General features: G+C 38.2%; 1 protein-coding gene across 1 annotated transcript in view; it reads right to left on the reverse strand.

Moving 5' to 3' along the window:
• Positions 1 to 22,216, reverse strand: part of CNRIP1 (cannabinoid receptor interacting protein 1) — a 44,496-nt gene extending 22,280 nt beyond the window's left edge. Inside the window, exons 1-2 of the mRNA XM_008577843.1 lie at positions 22,127 to 22,216; positions 9,787 to 9,841 (exon numbers count right to left, since the gene is read on the reverse strand). Of these exons, the coding sequence (XP_008576065.1) occupies positions 9,787 to 9,841; positions 22,127 to 22,216 (145 nt within the window). The remainder of the gene's footprint in view (positions 1 to 9,786; positions 9,842 to 22,126) is intronic.
• Between the last annotated feature and the right edge of the window lie 565 nt (positions 22,217 to 22,781).

A 22,781-nucleotide genomic window follows, 5' to 3' on the forward strand; every position in this document is an offset into this window, starting at 1 on the left:
GGGGCGGGGGCGGGGGAGGAGGGCACTGGGGTTAAGCGGCTGCACCAAAGAGCGAGACCCCCGGGATCCGGATACCGCCGCGGCCATCCGAGGGATGTGGACACTGCTGCTCCCGGATCCGGCCCCAGCCAGGCAGGAGGAGGCTGAGAGGGGACAGGGAGACGGGAAGCGGGAGAGGAAACCTCTGCTAGTGATTTAAATTTCAGGAAATATGAGTCTTTTCAAAGCGTAGGGGAAATGGCTGAGGGAAGACGCAATTCCATCTAAGGTGGACTGCCAGCCACACTGGATTAGGAACCCACACTGGATTGGCCACACGCAAGACAAAGGAAAAGAAAGTAACCGTATTCAAGGAGCTATACCTTCTTGTGGGTGTGCATTTCCGTTATTCGTACCCTTGTCTCAAGAATGACAGGGTGCAATGAATCACTAATCTTTACATAGATCTTGAATGATGAGCCATTAACTCCGTAAAAGGCAACTGGCATGTGCCTAAGGTATAGCGGGTGACAGTGGCCAAGAGGAAGGATGAGTTAAAGGATTATTGGCAGGGCCCCCATGCGACACCGCAGAGTTTAGATTTGCATATTAAGTGTGATTAGAGAGTCTTCGAGACAGAAGTTGGTTGACAGCTGGTGATTTTGGCAAGCATGGAATTTTTGTACTGGGAATGGCTTTAGACAGCGTAGAGCAAGCACCTGCTTCAGCACCACCTAGGTGGATAGTACCAGAGCCAGTGAGCACACCTGGGAAATGGAGAAGTAGGTTAGTGAGAACAAATGGGTGGGATTGCTAGATTTTGTTTACCCAGGTTAGACTCTTTTTATGTAGAAGTACTAAACTGTGTATAATATATAAAATGGGTGTTTACTGCAACATCGGTTGCAAAAATCCAAACAAAATCTAAACGGATTGTAAACCAATAAAGAAATGGTTGAATAAATTTTCATAAACCCATACTATAGAATGTCACACAACTGGTTTTTTTAAGCTCTAGCCAACTGAACTGACTGTCCAGTTCTCATGCAACTATTAAAATAATACGTTATATGTTGTATTGGCAAATACATGTGCTAAAATTGTTAATGATAAAAGTGGGGTGGCTGGCAAACTGTGTAAGCTGGAGGGCAAGCATTTTTGTCTGTTTTGTTCATTGCTGGACCCCATGCTCAGAACAGTGCCTGGCATGTAGCAGCTGCTCCATAAATAGTTGTTGAATTGAATTACTGTCCTTGTAAATTCGTCCGTATCTTTAAAAGTAATTAGATTCATATGATTTACCTGGAATGATGTAAACAGAAAAAAATCTAATTACAAATAGTTATAGATGTATTTAAAACAATGAAAAGCGTTAAAACTATAATGTTTGTATATGTTTTTATTAGCACTTTAAAAAGAATGAAAGGGTAAACTTAATATTGGTAAACTTAATGTTGGTTACTCTAGTGTGTGGGTAATGAAAAGAGGGTGAATGTCCTTTTAAAGTTATTTTAAAGCCTTTTTGGAAATTTCACTTTTTTTCTCAACCTTTTGTTCAGCAATCCCACAGTCTCAAGCCAACTTCCATATGTGTTTTGAAAAGACTGTTGGACTTGGAGTAAGATGAATCCTGTTTAAAACCTGTCTCAGCCACTTATTAGTTTCTTTATGCAAAGCACTTAACATCTCTGTGTTTCAATTTTCCTTATTTATAAAATGGGTATTAAATACTTCCTTCCCAACGTTGTGTGAATTAAATGAGAAAATTGAACCTGTTTGAAAAAAATAAATTACTTTTCAAATATGAGGTTACTAATGCTAGACAACATCCATTAGGAATAACATTTTCAGAATCATGCAATTTAATGTTTTTAATGGAGTTAATAAATGTAAAAGTAATTGGAAAATTTCTTATCACTAATACATATGTGCAAAGAATATAGGCATGGAGTCTAATGGATCTGTATTTGTATCTCATATCTGCTGATTACAAGCTGGGTGACCTGGGGCAAGCTACTTTAGTTTCTCTTTAGCCCCTGTTTTTTTCATTTGTAAAATGATGATGACATATATGATGCTCATAGAACCAAATGAAATTATATAAAACACACATCACATATAGACACTCAATAAATTGTAGCTATTTTATTATTTAAAAACATACTTAGTGTATACTTTGAAGGTATCTAGTGCTTTCAGTCATATTAAGGATTTGTTAGTTATTACCTCAGATTGATGACCTTAAACATTGTCAACAGGACAATGATTATTTCCACTTTTTTGAAGATAGGGAAATTGAACCCAAGTGAATGATAGGCTTGGCTAGCATTCAGTGGAATCGGGTGCCATAGCCTGAATGTCTGTGTCACAAAAACGCATATGCTGACCCTAATCCCCAGTGCAATAGTATTGAGGGGTGGGGGCTTCCAGAGTTGATTGGTGCTCCTATAAAAGAGGCCTGAGTGAGCTGGTTTGCCCCTTCCACCATGTGAGGATGCAGCAAAAGGGCACCGTCTGTGAAGCAGAGAGTGAGCCCTCACCAGACGCCAAATCTGTTGGTGTCTTGACCTTAGATTTCCCAGCCTGTAGCTTCCCAGAACTGTAAGCAATAAATTTCTGTTGTTTATAAATTACCCAGTCTAAAGTTTTTTTGTTATAGCAGCCTGAATGGACTAAGATATTATGCTAAGATATTATGTGGAACAACAGTTCCACATTCACTCTCCCATTCTCTGGGCTGAATTCATATGACATGGGACATGGTTGTGAGTATGTGTATGTGTATATGTGTTATGTATAAAAAAGAAAGTTAAGTGTGCTGGGGTTGGATTGTACACACACTGTACAATCCAAACTTAACTATTTTCTTTTTCATTCATGTCTATATTCAGGTACAGTTTAACATCTGCAGGAGTTATTTCTTATTTTTATTTTTAAATCAATGTCAGTGATTTATGATGTGCCTAACTCCTTCTGTTTTCCTGCCTCATGATGTCTTAGCATCAGAGATCTCAATCAATATACTTTACATTTATATTAGGGCTTCCTCTCCTAGTTAGACTTGCTGGACTTGAAGACAGATTAATTCTTCTGGACGATTTCTGAAGAACCCAGATCCTACCTTAGGACCAAAGGATTTTGTAGCCATGGTGATAAGCATTAAGCTTCCTGCTTGCTTGCTAGACTCTTGGGGGAGCCTGGTTACCTCCTCACACAGTCACAATGCAGTCAGGATCCACTCCTTGGCTCAGTGATGGTGATCCTAATATTGGCTTTCGTTTGCATTTGTTCTGGACCAATTTAGCATAGCAATTGTCATTCCAAATAAAAGTTTTGCTGTTTCCTGGCCTGGATGTTATCTGTGAATGACCAGAGCAGTCTCATTTTTTCTCTACAAATGTAAATAAATATTCAATTGAAACTAGATTCCATAAAGATGGTTTCCACTCTTTCTGTTCTTGGCACATTTTGTGCGGCTGTATGGTTAGGGTTTCACAGAAAAAGAACATAAACATCCTTACATTAGGTGCAGGTATCTGTAATAAATACCACCACACTGATTCTCCTAATTTTATATCTCCAGGTTCAAACATTCTTGTAAGCTCTACTCTTGACAGACTATCTCTACTTAGGTATCTAATAGATATCCCATTCTTAACATGGCCAAACGTTAATTGTTAATTTTTTCACCTCAAATTCATTCTCCCTGAGGGTTTCTTATCTCAGTAAAAGACACCACAGTTTACTCTGTTGTTCAGGTAGAACGCTCAATTCCTCTCTTTCTGACCCTTCTCGTTCAATCCATCAGGAAGTCCTACCAGTTCTTCACAATAAATCCTGTTTCCAATCACTTCTCACCATCTCCTTTGTTACCACTCTGGTGCAGGCCACTGTCATCTCTCACACAGAATACTGCACATGATATCCTGATAGTCTCCCTGCATCCACTCTTTCCCTTTAGACTGTTGTAAATATCTCCTCACCCATATCACACTCCATGCCCTCACCCTACTTTATTTTTCTGATCACCAACTGGCATTATAAAATAAATTTGCCTGTGTATACATTGTTTCCCCCACCAGTATAGAAATACCTTTAGGACAGAGATTCTATCCTGTTTGTGGCTATATTCCCAGTACTTAGAACTGAGCTTAGCATATAGGGGTGCTTACTATTTGTTGCATGAATGAATAGATAAACTTAGTTCTTCAAAATATGTGTAGTTCTTACCATCCATCAAGGCCCAAGTCAAGTCCTGCATTCTCTTTGAAGTTATTACTGACTAGTCCAGCCCTCACCAACACTCACTTCCTTTAAAGTCCTACAGCAATCACAGTATAGTCAACTTTCAATTAATTGGAATGTTAGAGTTCATGGAGGAGAAGGCAGCCATGGATAACACAAATTCATGATAAAAGTAGAATCAGTAAAAAAATCTAGTACAAAATAAATATAATATACTTACAGTACACCCAATATTTTAGGACATATTTCCCCTCTATAAATTCCTTTTCAAAAGGTAAAAGTGATACAGCTACTTTTAGGGACACAGAATGTCATACACATGGCTCAACCAAAAAATGGGCAAGTTTTTTTTTTCTAGTAATATAGTGAAGCCCGTGTTCAGTTTATCATTGAACAAATGGTCTTTTTTAAGTTCTATACTTTCCAGCTATAGTCTGAGATATTCATCACCACTTTATTTTTGCTCTCTTATCCACCCCCCATCCTCAGTCATTTTCCATCTTCATACTGAGTAACTTCACAAAGCTGTCATTTCTCAGTTTTTACAAAAAAGTTTTCCATGTACTACATTCAAGCATTTGTCATTGCCATTTTCTTCAATGTGTTCTCTGAAAAACTCATGGTATTGTATTAATACAGTTACTGAGCAAAAAGAAATATTTAAATTATATTCTGTTCTCAAGCCTGCAAAATTTTTTTGTTCAGTGCAGATCTAACCAGACAAAGGACATTCCCTGAGTCTCCTATGATGAATTCAAACATCACCACCATTTCTCTTCTCATAAAAACTTACTTTTCATGACCCTTTCTTTTTTTACTCTAAGTGCAAGTGACAAGGATCCAGGTTGCTTGATATTTTCCTCCTTTCCCATTTTTCCAATTATTTGAATATTCCAACATTTTCAAAGGTATTTGTGAACATTAAGAAATTCCAATGCTCTTAAGTCGCAAAATATAATGAGATGATTTCCTGCTAATGATGACTGGCCTGGCTCCAACCTGCTGTCAGGATCACATGATTGGCTTGGCAGAGTGACCATTATTTTCTTGCTTTTCCTGCCTTATGTTTTACAAAATGTCATTCTTGAATCATCTCAGGACCTGTAATGCTGACAAGTAAGAGGTAATAAGCAGTGGAATAGATTGTGCACTCTAGAGGAAAATCAGATGACTGATTAAAAAACAAAGCACAATTCCCAAGGATCAAATTGTCACTTAAAGTAAGTGCAATATACTGTTTGAAAAGATACTGAAAAGAATGAATGAGGAAAGCATGAGGAGTTACATGAACAAGTTAGGAAGCAGCAAATAAACTTTTATTTTTTTCTCTAGTGGAAAGATGCTATTAAATTACTAGATTCAGAAAATCTGACTAGTGTTTTAAGGAAAATCATGTGCAGGGAATTTTCCCCTCTTCCTTTACTAGTTCCATATGTGACATGCAGACAGTCCAAAGACTGGAGTTAAGTCTTAGTTTCAGGGAGTGTCTGGTACAGCAGGATTCATGGACTGGGCACCCAGAAAAGGAATTGGGTTATGAGTCAGAACAGAGGGGTCCTGAGAGCAGCAATATGCAAGGGGTTAGTGCGAGGAACCCAACAGATCTTGGTCTAACATAGGCACTGTATTACTTATATACGGATGCATAAAGAATGATCCCAAATTTAGCAGCTTACAACGTTTTCCTACAGTTCCTGGATGTTCAGGAGTCCAGGGGAGTTTAGCTGGGTGGTTTTGGCTCAGGGTCTGTCGTGAGGTTGCATTCAAGGTGTTAGCTGGGGTAGCAGTCATCTGAAGGCTCGATTGGGGCTGGCAGATCTGCTTCCAAGCTAACTCACATAGGTGTTGGCAGGTCATGGTTTCTCTCTGGCTGTTGGCTGGAATCTTCAGTTCCTCACCATGTGGGTCTCACCACACAAGATGGCAGAGATCCAAGAGAAAGAGGAAGAGCATACACTCAAGACAGAAACTGCAGTCTTTATAACCTCATCTTGTAAGTGACATACTATCATTTCTACTGTATGCTGTTGCAAAGTGAGAGGGGACAGACTACACAAAGCATAGCTACCAGAACATGGGGATTACTGGGGGCCAACTTAGAGGCTGGGTATCACAGGCACAAAAACACTTCTTAAGATTGTTCTCCCTAGTAAATGCCAGGTCAAATCTGAAATTTTTCTAATAAGTCAGCCCAAAAGCATAGACATGTTTTTGTTTGAGAAAATAGCATTTTTTGTGGTCCCTGCTCTACAAATATTTAAAACAGGGGTCAGTCAACTGCAGCCCTTGGGCCAAATCTGACTCTGCCTGCTTTTGTATGGTCTATGAACCAAGAATGATTTTACATTTTTAAATGGTTGGAAAAAGACAAAAGTAACTATATCAAATGTTGTGAAAATTATGTGATTCAGATTTCAGTTTACATAAATAAAGTTTTATTGGAACAAAGCCATATTCATTTGTTTAGGTATGAGGAGTTACATGAACATGACTGCTTTTGCACTAAAACAGCAGAATTAAGCAATTGTAGCAGAGACTGCATGGCCTACAAAGTCTAAAATATTTACTATTTGGATATTTGCATAAAAAGTTTGCCAGCCCATGATTTAGTAGAGCATTTAAAATAATATCCTTGTTACATATAAATAATAAGAGAATATGAGTATTTTTTGTTGATAACAGAGTGTATCTTAGGGATTAATATTTTTGTAATAAAATAACAACATTATGTTGAATCTTATAGATACTCTGATATTGCTACATCTATTCAGTGTATTTAATGAATGATGTGCTGTTCATTAAGAGATGAGGAGAAATGTTACCAAATACTTTATGTGTTTAATGAGAATGAATTTTCTTCATTTGTTGTATTCAACAAATATTTAATCTTTAAATTGCTGTCTATTTTGCATATATTGCTAAGTCACTTTTTTCTTAATTTATGTACATATGCACTAACTACAGAAAAATCAGAACATAATGACAAGTAAAACAAAACAAAAAACTCCATAGGGAGGGAGAAGAGGGAGTCACTGGGCAAGAGGTCATAATCCCCCTGACGTCATTACACATAATTAGAGCAAAATAAAGACTAGTTCTGTTTACTTTAAAAATTAATGTGATTCTATGCTATATCCTCAACAAGTGGTAACAACAATTGATAACTAATAATGTAAAATTTCTTGATACTTATGGGAACACTAGTTTATGGAACATTAATTCCCTCAGCGATATTAATATTGGTTTTGGGGAAGGGGTTTTGGCAGTCAAAAATATCTAGGAAACATTGTATACTATGTTATATTTCGGGAAATGCAAAATTTACTGTATCAAACTAAAGGCTCTGGGAAGTTTTACAGTTTCTCATGTGTGTATGGACACATATATACACACATATATATTAATAGCTTTAAATGTTTTTGACTCCTATCAACTTAGTTACAATACTGAGTATTATCCTTTTTTTTTAAGCTTTGAAAATCTAACTAGAGGAAAAATGGTTTCTTATTTTATGGATTATTTAGTGAATGTAGATATATTGAGTCAAACAATGCTTTCCGCACATTATAGCATGAGAGTAGAATGAGCTGGACTCTATATTAATGAAGATGTTGAGAAAATGACTTAAACAGTAGGAGAAAAACTGTTCTGAACATTAGCTATATGATGCTAACAGTTTATAGCTGATGTCTGCATTATTTCTGAGCACATACTGAGCAGTAACCAAAGGAAAAGGTGGATGTCACTTACCATTTAATGTTGATTATTAGTTCTATGCCAAGTCTTTAGCTTATATATATATATAAGACACACATATATATATAGTCAGTGAGTGGATAACTTTATTAATAGGCCAATTTTTGTAATACAAAGTATCTAAAATATTAAACTAATGTTTTATAAACTGTTTAAACAGAATGCCAATTCCACAAGAATTATTAGGTGTTCCATGAAAAATAACCTGTGATAAAGAACTATTGGAAGTTCAGCATGACCCAGCCATCATTGGTGGGACAAGGTGCAGGAAGATCAGTGGAGCCAACAGCCAGCCACAGTCCTCTGCAACTGAGACCTCCTCGGGAAATCCATCAGGAGAGTGAGCCCCCTTGTCTCCTAGTCCAGGATTTCTTTCTCGCAATGGTGATGGGAGTGGGGCAACATAAATTCGTGGATGCTTGGCTGTGACTATGGAGGGAGAAAACACAGGCACGTGCCAAGCCCAGGATGCTTTCCAGCTCAGTGGCTTGAAACACCCATTTTACTCACCCCACTTTTATGATAACAGAACCATCCTCCTTCTATTTATACTGGCTGTCTGGCCCTGCCCCATTCCATATAGTCTTAGTGCAATTGCCCAATTCAATGCTCCACGCCGGTCATCACTCAGAAAAAAAGTAGTTTGGAAATGAGTCAGCCAAAGGCCGGGCCCTAAGGAGATTGTTTGTGATTTCCATCGCTGGTAGGGGGATGAGGGCTGCAAGGTTCCTGAGCATTTTGGAGTCTGGGGGTTCTACTTGAATGATGCCAACTCTCCGGTAACTTTCTAATAAATACTTTTTATTGTTTAAGTAAGTTGGAGTCAATTTTCCTTTCTGGCAGTTAAATAACAATAATAGAGTTGGGGTCAGGGTGCGGTATAACCAGAGAATATACACTAACATTTTAAAAGTAACAGTCGCTTTTTTTCATTCTTTTGTCTATGTTTCCTACAATGAATAATGAATATGTATTACTTTACAATATGAAATGAAAGAATAGTAAAATTATTTTTACAAGCAGGATCAGAGACAGAGACGAAACCAGGCACCTGGGATTAGTTAGTTACCACAATTGAGCCTTAAATTTAGCTCTGATTTTTCTGGGAGTTAAGGAAAAAAGTTGAGACAGGAAACATATGGGTTATTTAGTCCAAGGGAAAGAAGCGAACATATTTTTCTAAAGAGACAAGGTTTTTCCTGGCACTGAATTTAAAGAGAAATCTTGTATGTGTGTGGGTTCTTGTGAAAGGTACATGGAGTAACTTAATGGATATTATCTTGAATGTGGTTTTGCAAAAGACAGAATGTTCTTCAAATGGATTTAAAAAATATTAGTATGATATAAAAAATAAGAGACTAATATTAAACTTAACACAGTGAAGACATTTCTGCAAGAGACCAAAATAATGTCAAGATAAATTTCATTCTCTAGATATCATTCTAATGTAGATAAATTCCAGCTCTTTTGCTTACTTACGTTGGGGCATTTCTTCTTCCAAAGTAGATCCAAGTTCACAACATTATTCTTAAAAATGGGTATATTTGGGGTTAGTTTGTGATTCGCATTCCTCACCAAACAGCAGAAACGTAATCAAACATATCCAGTAGAGTTGGTTACCTCTTTTCACGTCTTTGTCTTCCCCAAATCTTTGTAAATTCCTCTCTGTGATCCAAGCTCACCTCCTCAGCTGAGGACATTCCAGCTCTTGTCTACCTTATTTAACAAAACAGAAGTTTAATTTATTTAGTGAAATAACTTCCATTTATTGTTCTCAAACAAGGTTCATATTCCTTACCAACCTACCAAAAAATATTCTCTTAAGAACTTCTGCTTTGACACAGTGGTGGACCATGTAGTCCTAAAAGAGAACACAATTTTTATTATATGGCTTATATCACAGGAAATAGGAAACTTTACAAAGGAAAAAAAAACAGCAAAAACCTAGTGAGTTTTGAATACCTCCAAGAAAGAAGGCAGACTGAAGAGAGGGCGAATGAAATTACAGTATCAGCCCTGTAATCTGGAAACTAAGTGGTTAGGACAGTGGCAAGATGGAGGTGGGGGAGGGAAGGAGGAATGGGACGCCACTTCAAATGCGAATTGAAAGTGGTTTCATTAGAGCATCCTGATGATAACACCAAGGCCAAGGGTTTGGATCCCCATACTGGCCAGCTGCCAAAAAATAAAAAATAAATAAAATAAAATGATTTCAGGTTTGTAACAGCCTCTGACTCCTTGAAGAAGTGAATAAAAATTATCTCTAGAAAAATCAGCCTCAATTTAGGCCCACACATTTTTCTTTTTTTAAAAAGAATTATTATTCTTATTTTTAATTTTATCATTTACTTGTACATATTGGTGGGGTACAGTATGTTGTTTCAGTACAGGCATATACTGTATAATGATTCACATAGGGTAGATAGAGTTAGGGACCTGTTAGTCCACCATATAGGCCCACACATTTTTCAACAGATAAATACCAAAAAGATGTCAACTGACAATCAAAAATCATCAAAACCATGTTGGGGAAAAAAAAAAGAAAGAAAGAATGAGATTCCACACAAATGCTAAACAACACACTTAGACCACCAATGACTATTGGAATATCAAATAGGAAGTATAAAACAGCTATTGATGAAATGTTTAAAGAAATAAAAGATGAATTAGGTTGTGAGATTATAAAATATACCCAGGTAGCTATGAAAGAGAATTTTAAAAGCAATGAGACCAGGTAGCAGCAATTTATTTACAAGAAATGTTGTAGATCTGGGGAAAGAATCAAATATCCACAGCAGTAGAATGGATAAATTAAGGACAATAGAATACATACTTTAATGAAAATGAACCAACTAGAGCTATATGCAATAATACAAATGCATCTTTCTTTTTTTTTTTTTTTTTTTCCTTTTTGTCCTTTTTACTGACCAGTAACGGGATCGTAACCCTTGGTGTTGCGCCCGTACCGGGGACCAGCAACGGGATTGCAACCCTCGGTGTTGCGCCCGCACCGTGCTCGGGGAGTGAGTGGGAACCGGTCTCCACATGGGATCCGAGCCCTCGGCAGCGCACTCTCCAGTGCGCCACCGGGCTGGCCCACAAATGCATCTTTCTTTTTTTTTTTTTTTCCTTTTTGTCCTTTTTACTGACCAGTAACGGGATCGTAACCCTTGGTGTTGCGCCCGTACCGGGGACCAGCAACGGGATTGCAACCCTCGGTGTTGCGCCCGCACCGTGCTCAGCCAGTGAGTGGGAACCGGTCTCCACATGGGATCCGAGCCCTCGGCAGCGCACTCTCCAGTGCGCCACCGGGCTGGCCCACAAATGCATCTTTCAATAAAACAAAAGAAACAAGATCCTTAAGAATGAAAATAATAGGATTCCATTTACAGTTATGCATTGCTTAATGAGGAATACTTGTTGAGAAATGTGTTGTTAGGCAATTTTGTCTTTGTGAGGACATCACCGTGTGTACCCACATAACCCTAGATGGTATCACCTTCTACACACATAGGCTATATGGTATAGCCATTATAATCTTATGAGTTCCCCGAAGTATATGCTGTCTACTGTTAACAGAAATGTTGTTATATGGCATTTAGTATAATGATGACTATATTTCAAAAACAAGCAAAATTACTGTGCCGGTTAGAAATACACTTCCATGTGTTCATTTATATATGCACATAAATTATAAAGGAAAACAAGAAAATGATTATGCAGTCAAGACAGCAGTGATGGAGGGAGAAATATATGATGAAGAGGGGCACATGGGGTTTCTGGGGAGCTGGTAACATTCCATTTCTTGACTTGGGTGGTTACATACATATCTACTTCATAATTTCTCCTTAAGCTGTTTATGTTTTATGCACTATTCTGTATATACCACATGATAAAAGAAAAGAAAAAAGCATGCAAGGACCCACACTCCCACCAATGAGGACAATTATGTTGTACTTATCTGACCACATTCATCAGTAAACGACATGTCAGAGCTGCCTCAAAAAAACAAAACAATAACAACCAAAAATGCTCAAAAACTAAAAAAATTACTAATATGAATTATACTATAATTAAGAGTGCCCGTTTATCAAAAGACACCATTAAAGGAGAGAAAGACAATCCACAGAGTGAGAGAAGATATTTGCAATAATGCCCAGAGAGGTCAGATCTTAACTAAGGGCTCAGCTGGGATAACTTCCTCATTTTAGATGCCTGGCACCATCTGTGTCTCTGATCCTGCTTGCAAAAATTTATTTTTACAACATTTATTCATTTTTTTTACTGTTGATAGAAATTGGGCTGTTTCTCTCTTTTTTTGGCCCATACAAAGAGTACAATTGTGAACTCTTTATACCTCTTTTTTTTTGGTGAACATATGAATGCATTTTCAAATGTTCAACTATAGTAAATATTTCCAAACAACTTTCCAAAATGGTTTTACTAATTTACATTCCCTCCATCAGTGCACAAGAGTTCCAGTTTCTCCACATTCTTGCCAACATTTGTGATTGTTAATCTTTTGAATGTTAGCCATTCTGGTGGGTGTGGGTAATGATATCTCATTGTGGTTTTAATTTATGTTGAGGTTTATTTACTTATTTATTTATTGTGGTAAAATATACACAACACAAGGTTTGCCATCTTAATCATTTTTAAAAAATACAATTTAAGGGAATTACTTATATTCTCAATGCTATGTGACTGTCAACTCTATTTATTTCTAAACAACAATTCTGTACCCATTAAGCAACAACTTCTCATTATCCCTTCCCCCCATTTTCTAGTAACCTCTAATCTACTTCTATTTCTGAAAAATTTTTTTCTTTTTAATTTATTTTTTCTTAATTGATCCATGATAATCATATATATTTATGGAATGCAATGTAATATTGGGGTATATTTATAAAGTTTGTAATGATCACATCAAGTAATTAATGTATCCATCACCTCAAACATTTGTCATGTCTTTGTTTTGGGAACATTCAAAATCCTCTCTACTAGCTACCTGAAATTTTACAGTAATTCGTTGTTGACTTACAGTGACTTACAGTGACTTACAGTGCTATAAAACACAAGACCTTATTCTTCCTAGCTTGCTACAATTTTGTATCCATTAGCCACCCTCTCCCTGTTCCCCACTATTCTACTCTCTACTTTTATGAGATCAACTTTTTTTAGCTTCCACATATGAGTGAGCACATGCAGTATTTCTCTTTCTGTGCTGGCTTATTTCACTTAACATAATTTTCTCCAAGCTCATCCATGTTGCTGCAAATGGCAGAATCTCATTCTTTTTTATGGTTGAACAGTGTTCCATTGTGTATATGTACTGCAGGTTCTTTATCCAACTATCCATTGATGGATATTTAAATTGGTTACAAATCTCGGCTATTGTGAATAGATCCACAATAAACATGGGAGTGCAGGTATCCCTTCAACATGTTGATTTCCTTTCCTTTGGATATGGACCCAGTGGTAGCATTGCTGGATTGTGTGGTAGTTCTGTTTGCAGTTTTTTGAGAAACCTCCACACGGTTTTCCATAATGGCTGTACTAATTTACATTCCCACCAATAATATATGAGAGTTACTGTTTCTCTGTGTCCTTGCCAGCATTTGTTATTGTCTGTCTTTTTGATAATAGCCATTCTAACAGGGGTGAGAAGATATCTCATTGTGGTTTTGATTTGCATTTCTCTGATGATTAATGATGTTGAGCATTTTTTCATATACTTGTTGGCCTTTGTATGTCTTCTTTTGAGAAATATCTATTCAGCTCATTTGCAAATTTTAAAATCAGATTATTTGTTTTTTACTATTGAGTTGAGTTCCTTGTACATTTGAAATATCAATCCCTTGTTGGACTCATAGTTTGCAATTATTTTCTCCCATTTTGCAGGTTGTCTCTTCTATCTGTTGATTATTTCCTTTGCTGTGCAAAAGCTTTTTAATTTTTTTCTCTTTTATTGTAACAAAGTTGATTGTACATATCTTTAGAGTACAGAATTGAACATTAATATTTGTGTGCAATAGCTTTTTAGTTTGATATAATCCCATTTGTTTATTTTTGCTTTTGTTACTTGTACTTTTGAGGTCTTATTCATAAGATCTTTGCCTAGTCCTATGTCCTGATGTGTTTCCCCTGAGTTTTTTTCTAGTATTTTTTATTATTTTGGATCTTACATTTAAGTCTTTAATCCATTTTGAGTTGATTTTGGCATATGGAGAAAGATGGGGGTTTAGTTTCATTCTTTTCCACATGGCTGTCCAGTTTTCCCAGCACCATTTGTTGAAGAGACTGTCCTTTCTCCAATGTATGTTCTTGGCTCCTTTGTTGAAAATCAGTTGGCTTTACATACATGGATTTATTTCTGGATTGTCTATTCTGTTCCATTGGTCTGTGATTGAGTTTGGATGTATCATCCTCCCAGAACTCATGTGGAAATCTGATCCCCAATGTGGCAGTGTTGGAAGCTGTTTGAGTCATGGGTGCAGATCCCTCATGAATGGGTTAATGCTCTCCCTGGTGGAGGGGGAGTAGTGAGTGAGTTCTCCCTCTATTAGTTCCGGTGACAGCTGTTCTCCTCTCTCTCTCTCTCTCTCTCTCTCTCTCTCTCTTGCTTCCTCTTGCCATGTGATCTGCTTGCATCCCCTGGCTGCCTGATGCCTGAGGCCAGTGCCAGATGCAGCTGCCCCAGGTTCATAAGCCAAATAAACTTCTGTTCTTTATAAATTACCCCATCTCAGGTATTCTGTTATGGCAACACAAAAACAGACTAATACAGTCTATGTGTCTGTTTTTGTGCCAGTACCATGCTGTTTTGATTATTATAGCTTTGTAGTATAGATGTTGAGGTTTTAAATTGCTTTTTCATAGTGAATAATGAGATTGAGATTTGCTCATAATTTTAGTGGGTTCTTAGGATATTCTCTTTTATGAAATACCTGTTTGTGTATTTTGCAAATTTTAAAAAAGTATATTTTTTTCTTATTGATTTGTAAGAATTCTTTGTATATTCTGGATTTGATTTCTTTGTTGGCTAAATATATTCCAACTACCTCTTTCCGCTCTGTAATTTACATTTTCATTCCCTTAATGATGTCTTTTTTTTTTTTTTTTTTCTTTTGTCTTTTTCCGTGTCCGGCAACGGATCGCAACCCTCAGTGTTGCCCCCGTACCGGACCGGGGACCGGCAACGGGATTGCAACCCTCAGTGTTGCTCCCGCGCCTCGCTCAGCCAGTGAGCGGGAACCGGTCTGTATGTGGGATCCGAACCCTCGGGCGGGAGCGCCGCCGCGCTTCCCAAGCGGCGCACTTATCCAGTGCACCACCGGGCCGGCCCCTAATGATGTCTTTTGATAAACAGAGTTCCTAATGTTAATGTAATTTCATATCTTAATATTTTATTTTATATTCCTGTTTACATAACGTAAGTATCTATATATCTTTTCCCATGTTTACTTCTCAGAGCTTTTGGTTTTTCCTCTCACATTAAGATCTACACTGTATTTGGAATTTATTCTTTTAATCTTACTTTTAGCCATTAAAAATAATGTATAGTTTATATACAATAAAATATAGCAAATTTATATATAGTGAAATACTCAATTTTTTTTTGACAAACACAATTATATAACTACCACCACAACTGAGATGTAGAACATCTCTTTCACCCCCCAAAATTCCTTCAAGCCTTATATTCAACCACTTTCCCCATTCCCAGATACAAATAACCACTGCTCTTTTTAGTGTCTCTATAGTTTTCCTTGTCCAAAATGTCACATAAATGGAATCACACAATATGAAGCCTTTTATGGCTGGCTTTTTCACTTAGCATAATGCAATTGAGATTCATCCATGTTGGTGTGTATCCTTTTTTTTTTTTTTTTTGGCAGCTGGCAGGTACAGGGATCTGAACCCTTGACCTTGGTATTATCAGAACCACGCTATAACTAACTGAATTAACCAGCCAGCCCATGTATCTTTTTCTTTCTTTCTTTCTTTTTTTTGCTGGATGATATTCCATTGTATGGATGTGTCATAGTTTATTTATCCATTCTCCAGTTGAATTACATTTGGGTTGTTTCCAGTTTTTAACAATTATGTAAACAATTATGTCCTTTAAGTAAGGACACTATAAATATGCACGTACATGTATAGGGTTTTATGTGAGCTTTACTTATCATTACCTTGGGTAAATACATAGATGTGAGATTACTGGGTGAGTATATCTTTACTTTATAAGAAATTGCCAAATTTTCTTCTAACATGGCTGTACCATTTCATATATCCACCAGTAATAAATGAATGTTCCAAGTTGCTCCACATCCTTGCCAGTACTAGGCATTATCAGTTTTAAAATTTTAGCCGTTCTGATAGGTGTGCAGTGGTATCCCATGGTTTTAATTTGCATTTTCCTAATGATTAATGATTTTGAGCATCTTTCAGTGTACTTATTTGTCATGTATATATCTTCTTTCATGAAATATATGTTAGTTTCCTATTGCTGCTGTAACAAATTACCACAAATTTAGTGTCTCAAAACAACATAAATGCATTATTTCACAGTTTAGAAGTTTAGAGGTAAAAAATCCTAAAACAAGATGTTGGCAGGGCTGTGTTCCTTCTGAAGGCTCTAGGGGAAAATTCATTTCATTGCCTTTTGTAACTTCTAGAGGCCACCTACTTTCCTTGGCTCATATCCTCAACCCCATCTCCAAAGTCAGTAGTGCATCATCTTCCAATCTCTGTCTGCTTTCATCATCACATGCCCTTTTCCTGACATTGACCCTCTCGCCTCTCTTTTATAAAAACCCTTGTGACCACATTGAGCTTAACTGGATAATCCAGTATTATCTCCCCACCTCAATATCCTTAACTTAATCATATTAGCAAAGTCTCTTCTGCCATATAAGGTAACATAGTCACAAGTGCCTGGGCTAAGATGTGGATATCTTTGGAGGTGTTGGGGGAAGCATTGTTTAGCCTACCACAAAGAGTTTGTTCAAGTTTCTTTTACCCATTTTGTATTGGATTATTTGGTTTTTTGTTAGTGAATTTTGAGAGTCCTTCATATGTTCTAGATACATTACAGAAATATGATCTACAAATATTTTCTCCCAATTTGAGCCTGTCTTTTCATTTTCTTGATCATGTCTTTCAAGGAGCAGGAATTGTTAATTTTGAAGAATTCCAGTTCATCAATTATTTTTCTTTTTGATCCTGAATTTGTTGTTGATCTAAGAATTTTTTTTCTTATTTTTTTCTTCTGAAAGTTTTCTAGTTGCAGGTTTTATATTTAGAGCTCTTATCCATTTTGAGCTAATTTTTGTATAAGATTTGAGGCATGGGTCTTTTTCAGGACTTCGAATCTTGAAAAAATAATGCAAAGACTAAAATATAGTCAAAATTCTTCAGCCACAGTGGTGGTTAGTGGTGAATGTCTTGTAGCAGCAGCAGCCTCCTGGCCATAGTTTTCCTTCCACAGCACCACTGATTTCTGTCTTCAAACATGACAAGGTGTGATGTTATGACTTACAATAAGAAATGTAAATTTTGGTCTTCATCCCGGTTCCTGGCACAGAACTCCTAAGACTTTTGTAAGTTCTAGAGTAATAAGAGCATCTGACACGCAGCTCCTAAGTCCCTTGGAATTTCCTGGGTGACAGGAACATTTTTTATTTTAATGAGGTGATTCTTGGTGGGTTCCTGGATGGATGGCCAAGCCATGATTAGAAGCTTTGAACTTTCAGCCCCATTCTCCACTTTCCAGGAAGGGGAGGAGGGGGCTAGAGAATTGATCATGCCTATGTGACAAAGCATCCATAAAAATCCCTGAACTACGGTGTCCAGAGAGCTTCCAAGTTGCTGAACATGTGGAGGTGCCTAGAGGGTGTTGTGCCCAGGGAAGCTAGGGAGTTTCTGCGTCCCTTCCCACATGCTTTGCCATATGAAACTCTCCCATATGGCTGTTATCTGTATCCTTTGTAACTTCCTATATAATAAATCAGTAAGTGCTAAGTGTTTCCCTGAATTCTGTGAGCCATTTTAGGAAATTAATTGAACCTAGGCAAGGGGTAGTGGGTACCTTCAGTTTGTAGCCAAGTTGGACAGAAGTTGTAGGCAATTAGACTTGTGGTTGTCATTGGAAGTGGGGTGCAGCCTTGTGGGACTGAGCCCTCAACCTGTGGGATCTGACTCTAACTCCAGGTAGATGGCATCAGAATTGAATTAAATGATAGGACACCCAGCTGGTGTCTATTGGAGAACTGCTGGGTGTGTGGGGACAACCCCCCCCCCCATTTTGGTGACCAGAGTGAAATGTGCTGTGTTGACTGTGTAAGAAAAGAAAAAGTGTTTTGTTATTTTGATCCGTAAGGCAACTACACTGAAGATAAAAAATTTATGTTCAGCTTGTTCTAATAACAGGCAAAAACATTTTCCTTAGAAACCAGTATGTGATGATAAATAAACTTTTTCTCTACCATATTTTAAGCTTTTTAAATAAAGGATTTATTATAGGCATTGAACATGAGTGTGACTGATTGATATTCTACTGCTTCTTTGAGGAGTTTGTGAGGAAACCCGAACTGAACTGTATAATTTTTATTTATCCCAATGATATTTAGATCAATATATCGATTGATGTCCCAGAATATTGCTTGTTTGACCCATCCTGAAATGCAGCTCTTTGTTTGTGTATCTCTTCTCAATTTCCCGCAATGGAAAGAGATCTCCCCCTTCTTATACCCTAATACTATGTTCTCATTTGACAGAAATTTGGGAGAGGAGAGGAATTAAATATGAGATCTCAAAACACTCTGGACCTTTAAATGCTTACAATTTATTTTTATGTTCACCTTTGCCTTTATTATGTTGTGCATTGTGTTTTTTTTATTAGTGGTGACATACGGGTTTCCACGGATAACTTCTGAATGAGCACTTGCGAATGCTAAAGAGATGAGAACTCATGGGCCTTGGCACTCAGTAGACCTGGGTTTCAATTCCAGTTTTGGCACTTATTAGACTTTAGAGAGGTTCTTAGCCTCTTTTTGCTTCAGTTTACCCTTCTGCAAAATGGAGATGCTGATACCTCTCTTGAATACACAGACTAGGTGTTCTATAAACATAGCTTTATGGAGGAGGCAAGGGGAGTTGAGGGGAGATAGAATTTGCATTCTCAAGGGCATTTGCTGAGGAGAGCTCTGGGCTGGATCCTAAGGGATGGGTAGGATGCTTTCTCTGACATTTGCTTTTTACCTGCTTTTTTGTAGCTGTGAAAAAGTATGAGTCCCTCCTGACTGCCTGCCTTTGCTGTTACCATAGTGATCCAGGTTCATTTTAGAAGGAGTTTGTGACAGGACAGATTGGTTTTGCAATTTGTGAAATCTCACTGTCTAAAAATAAGGACCAGACAGTCATGGTGGCAGTGACAGTGCAGTGTTAGGTAGAGCTCCTGCCACTTCTCAGCCACACAGTAATGGAGAACCTATTGTCAGCCTGGCACACCACCGGGCTCTGGATCTCTGGGTTTATCAGTGATCTGAGTGATAAGTTATAGCAGTTAAAGACTGCCTGAGCTTTTCAGTTTCCTTCCTTTAGTTTCATTTTTACACCTCACACCCCCATGTTCACCCCTTTCTACCGATCAACACCTGCTCTCAGATCATCCATTCCTAAGTTGACACAGTAGAAGTCATTGAGTGGGCATTAAACATAGAGATACCTATGCATTGATTTAAGAAAACTTTTTATCATGGAAAATTTCAACCATGAAAAAGTAGGCTGTATGTATCACCCAACTTTTAAAATTCTCAATTCACGGCCAACACCCCATGCAATTTCATGCTTGCCCAAATTTTTGAAGCAGATCACAGAAGATATATTACTTAGTCCACAAATATTTCAAAGACTCTGTAAAAGATAAGAATTGTGTGTGTGTGTGTGTGTGTGTGTGTTTAACAGGACTGCAATACCATTTAAATTGACCTTGGAGATACTCTTTATCACTCTGGAGAAGTTATGAAGGATAAAACTATTGACTTGCACTTCTTCCCATGAGGGTTTAACTGCTGCAAGAATTTCCCTTCTGTAATAAACAACTAGAAGATCCAACAAAATATATGTAACAACAGTTTTTAGACAGTGGGCAACAGACACCCTAGGACTGTAAAACCTGAGAGGAGGGAAACCGATAAGGCAAGCCCTGTGGTTGTCCCAGCCTACTCTCTAAGGCTGTTTCCAGACCATGGGGCAGGAAGGAGAACTGAAACAGAGCCTCACCAACTCACTGAGTTGAGGAGGCAGAGACCAGAGTAAGGGGATACTGGTAGAATTTGCAGGGCAGAATATCGGTGAGGAAGGGATTGCATGGCGTGGGGAATGAGAGGGAGAAAGAGAAATGGTAACATGCATTGTTACCACTCTGCACCTTGCTCTTTTTTATATAACAATATATTCATTCATCCATTCATTTGTCACCTAAACATTATTTATAGAGTTCCTTATATGGGCCAGGTGCTGTTCTAGATGCTGGGGATGCAGCCTGCCTTATGGGTGTTTTGTCCTGTCACCAGCAGTAGTTCCAGGTTTCAGACTGGCAATTCAACTAGTAAGACACAATGGACAGAGTCTAGCACTAAGTTTACTCTGCAGATGGAAAAAGGGCAGGGAAAACAGCCTGCAAATCTTTTTGGTCTCATCAGCGGTTCAGCAGCTGCTTGCCGCGAATGCAAACAGTTTCCAGGTCAAGGTATGTATGACTCATCTTGAAACAGAAAATGTACTGCCCTAATTCCCCACCTGTCTTTTTACACGATGCCAGTTATGTATGCCCAAGGCTTGAATGCCAGTTTGCTGCTCTCCCAGTAAACAAGGCAGATAACCAACTCATGGTATATAATGATAACAGTATACAATGATTGATTTCTCTTGGCTGCCAGCAACACAGCCTTGAGATGCTGTGTGCCAGGTACTGTTTGGAGAGTGCAGTCTGTGGAGTGAGGCGAACCTGGATCAAGTCTCAACTGTTATCCTGATGAAGTGAGTTGCCTCAGGCAAGTTATTTAACCTCTCTCTCCAAGCTGCCTCATTAAATTGAGATGATGAGATTAAAAATAAGTGAAGGATTTAGCATAATGGCAACACATAGTAAGCTTTCAATAAATATTAGCTGTTATTATTATATGGATTCATGTTGATCAAGATGTTAAGAAGCATACCATTTTTTAAAAGATTGGCAGCATTTAGAAGATTAACACCTGCTTAGATGCATCTAAGAAGGACATTTAAGAAGGATATGAAGAGGTGAATTATTCCTTTTTTGTTATGGCTCTTAATATCCTAGAAACTACGGACTTGAAAGAGATCAAACTACTAAAAAATAAACAAAACGTGAGTGACTCGTATATATTTTACAGAATTACAGAATCTAGGTGGCTGACCAGAATTTACATGTTATCCAGTCCAGTTTCCTTCCCAAAGTGATTCGGTAGATATTTAAATAAACCTAGATATTAACTTTTTACCTACCAATGAGACTAAAATATCTTTTGAAGAAACGGAAGTCTACTTTAATCAGAATGAAATAACACATATACATATCATTTCTAAACTTTAGAACTAAATTGTAATCTAGTGTTTCATGTGGTTTAAGTGCCTCTGGGATGAGATTTTCCCATGTGCTGGGGGAGGTCGGCTGCTAGAGCGCGTGAGATCTCTGGGCGCTCGCTCGGGTACCACGCCCAGCCCTGCTTCCTGCGCTGTCAGGAGGGAACCGGCGGCGACCAGGCCCTGCCGCTGGGAGGAGGTTGTGCTGACCCAGGAATAACAGCTCTAAGCTGATGATGTCAGTAACTTTTAAAATAGCTTATTTAGAAATCTTTTCAGTGACCTCAGCGACACCAAATGCCACTTAGGTCATCTGGACGTGGGCAGGAAATGTAAGAAGGATGGGTGACAACTGGGACTCCAAGTAGCCCGTTTTAGGAAAGAACTTGTCTGAACAAGCTGAAGATTGAGGATACCCTTGGTATCTAGCGACCATGACGCAGATATAGAACCAGTGTGTCCCCAGCCGTACAAGGCTGGGAAAAATCTAGCATCACAACAGTTGCACGTGGTATTTCTCGAGTTCTGCGCATACCTTCTGGGATGACAACTCTAGCCCCTTTCCCGAGTACCCAGGGTATTTGGAAGATTCTGCAGGAGATGATGCACGTGGACGCATGAACATAGTCCTATAAGTCACTGTGGGTTTTCTCTATTGACGCTCTTTGTGACTCTCTCCTGCAGCCCTTGCAGGCACCGCCTCGGGTGATGCCTGCTGAGGTCTGCTGCGTGCAGGATTCGGATGCCGGATGTCCGGGGCGCTGGTGTCTGCACCGAGAGCACATCTGCCCCTGCAGAGCTCAGGTGATGGTGCTGCTGCCAGCAGAAGTGCTGATGGGACAAGTCCCTGCAAAGCTGCACTTGGTCCTCTGGAGCCCGCGGTCTGCTGAAGCCACGCCAAAGCAGGGGGCACTTTGACATTAGTGGAACAGTCAGTTATGTGGACATCAAAGCTGTACCATAAAATCACCAGCACTCTATACCTGTTACAACTAAGGTGTTTGTGGACCATTATTAAATACACTGTTACTAAATATTTGATAGTTTATTCCACAGCACCTAGATCATCACAAGACCTTTTCAGTCTACTGAAAGTTACAGGTTTGCTGTGTAAAAATTAGCACATAAAGTCTCCAACTGGCTCATGGCCTTTTCCCCCCCATTTATTTCTGTTGAATGCCTTTTATTTT

This window comes from Galeopterus variegatus, unplaced genomic scaffold, assembly GCF_000696425.1.
Source record: "Galeopterus variegatus unplaced genomic scaffold, G_variegatus-3.0.2 Scaffold1586, whole genome shotgun sequence".
NCBI classification, from domain to species: Eukaryota; Metazoa; Chordata; class Mammalia; order Dermoptera; family Cynocephalidae; genus Galeopterus; species Galeopterus variegatus.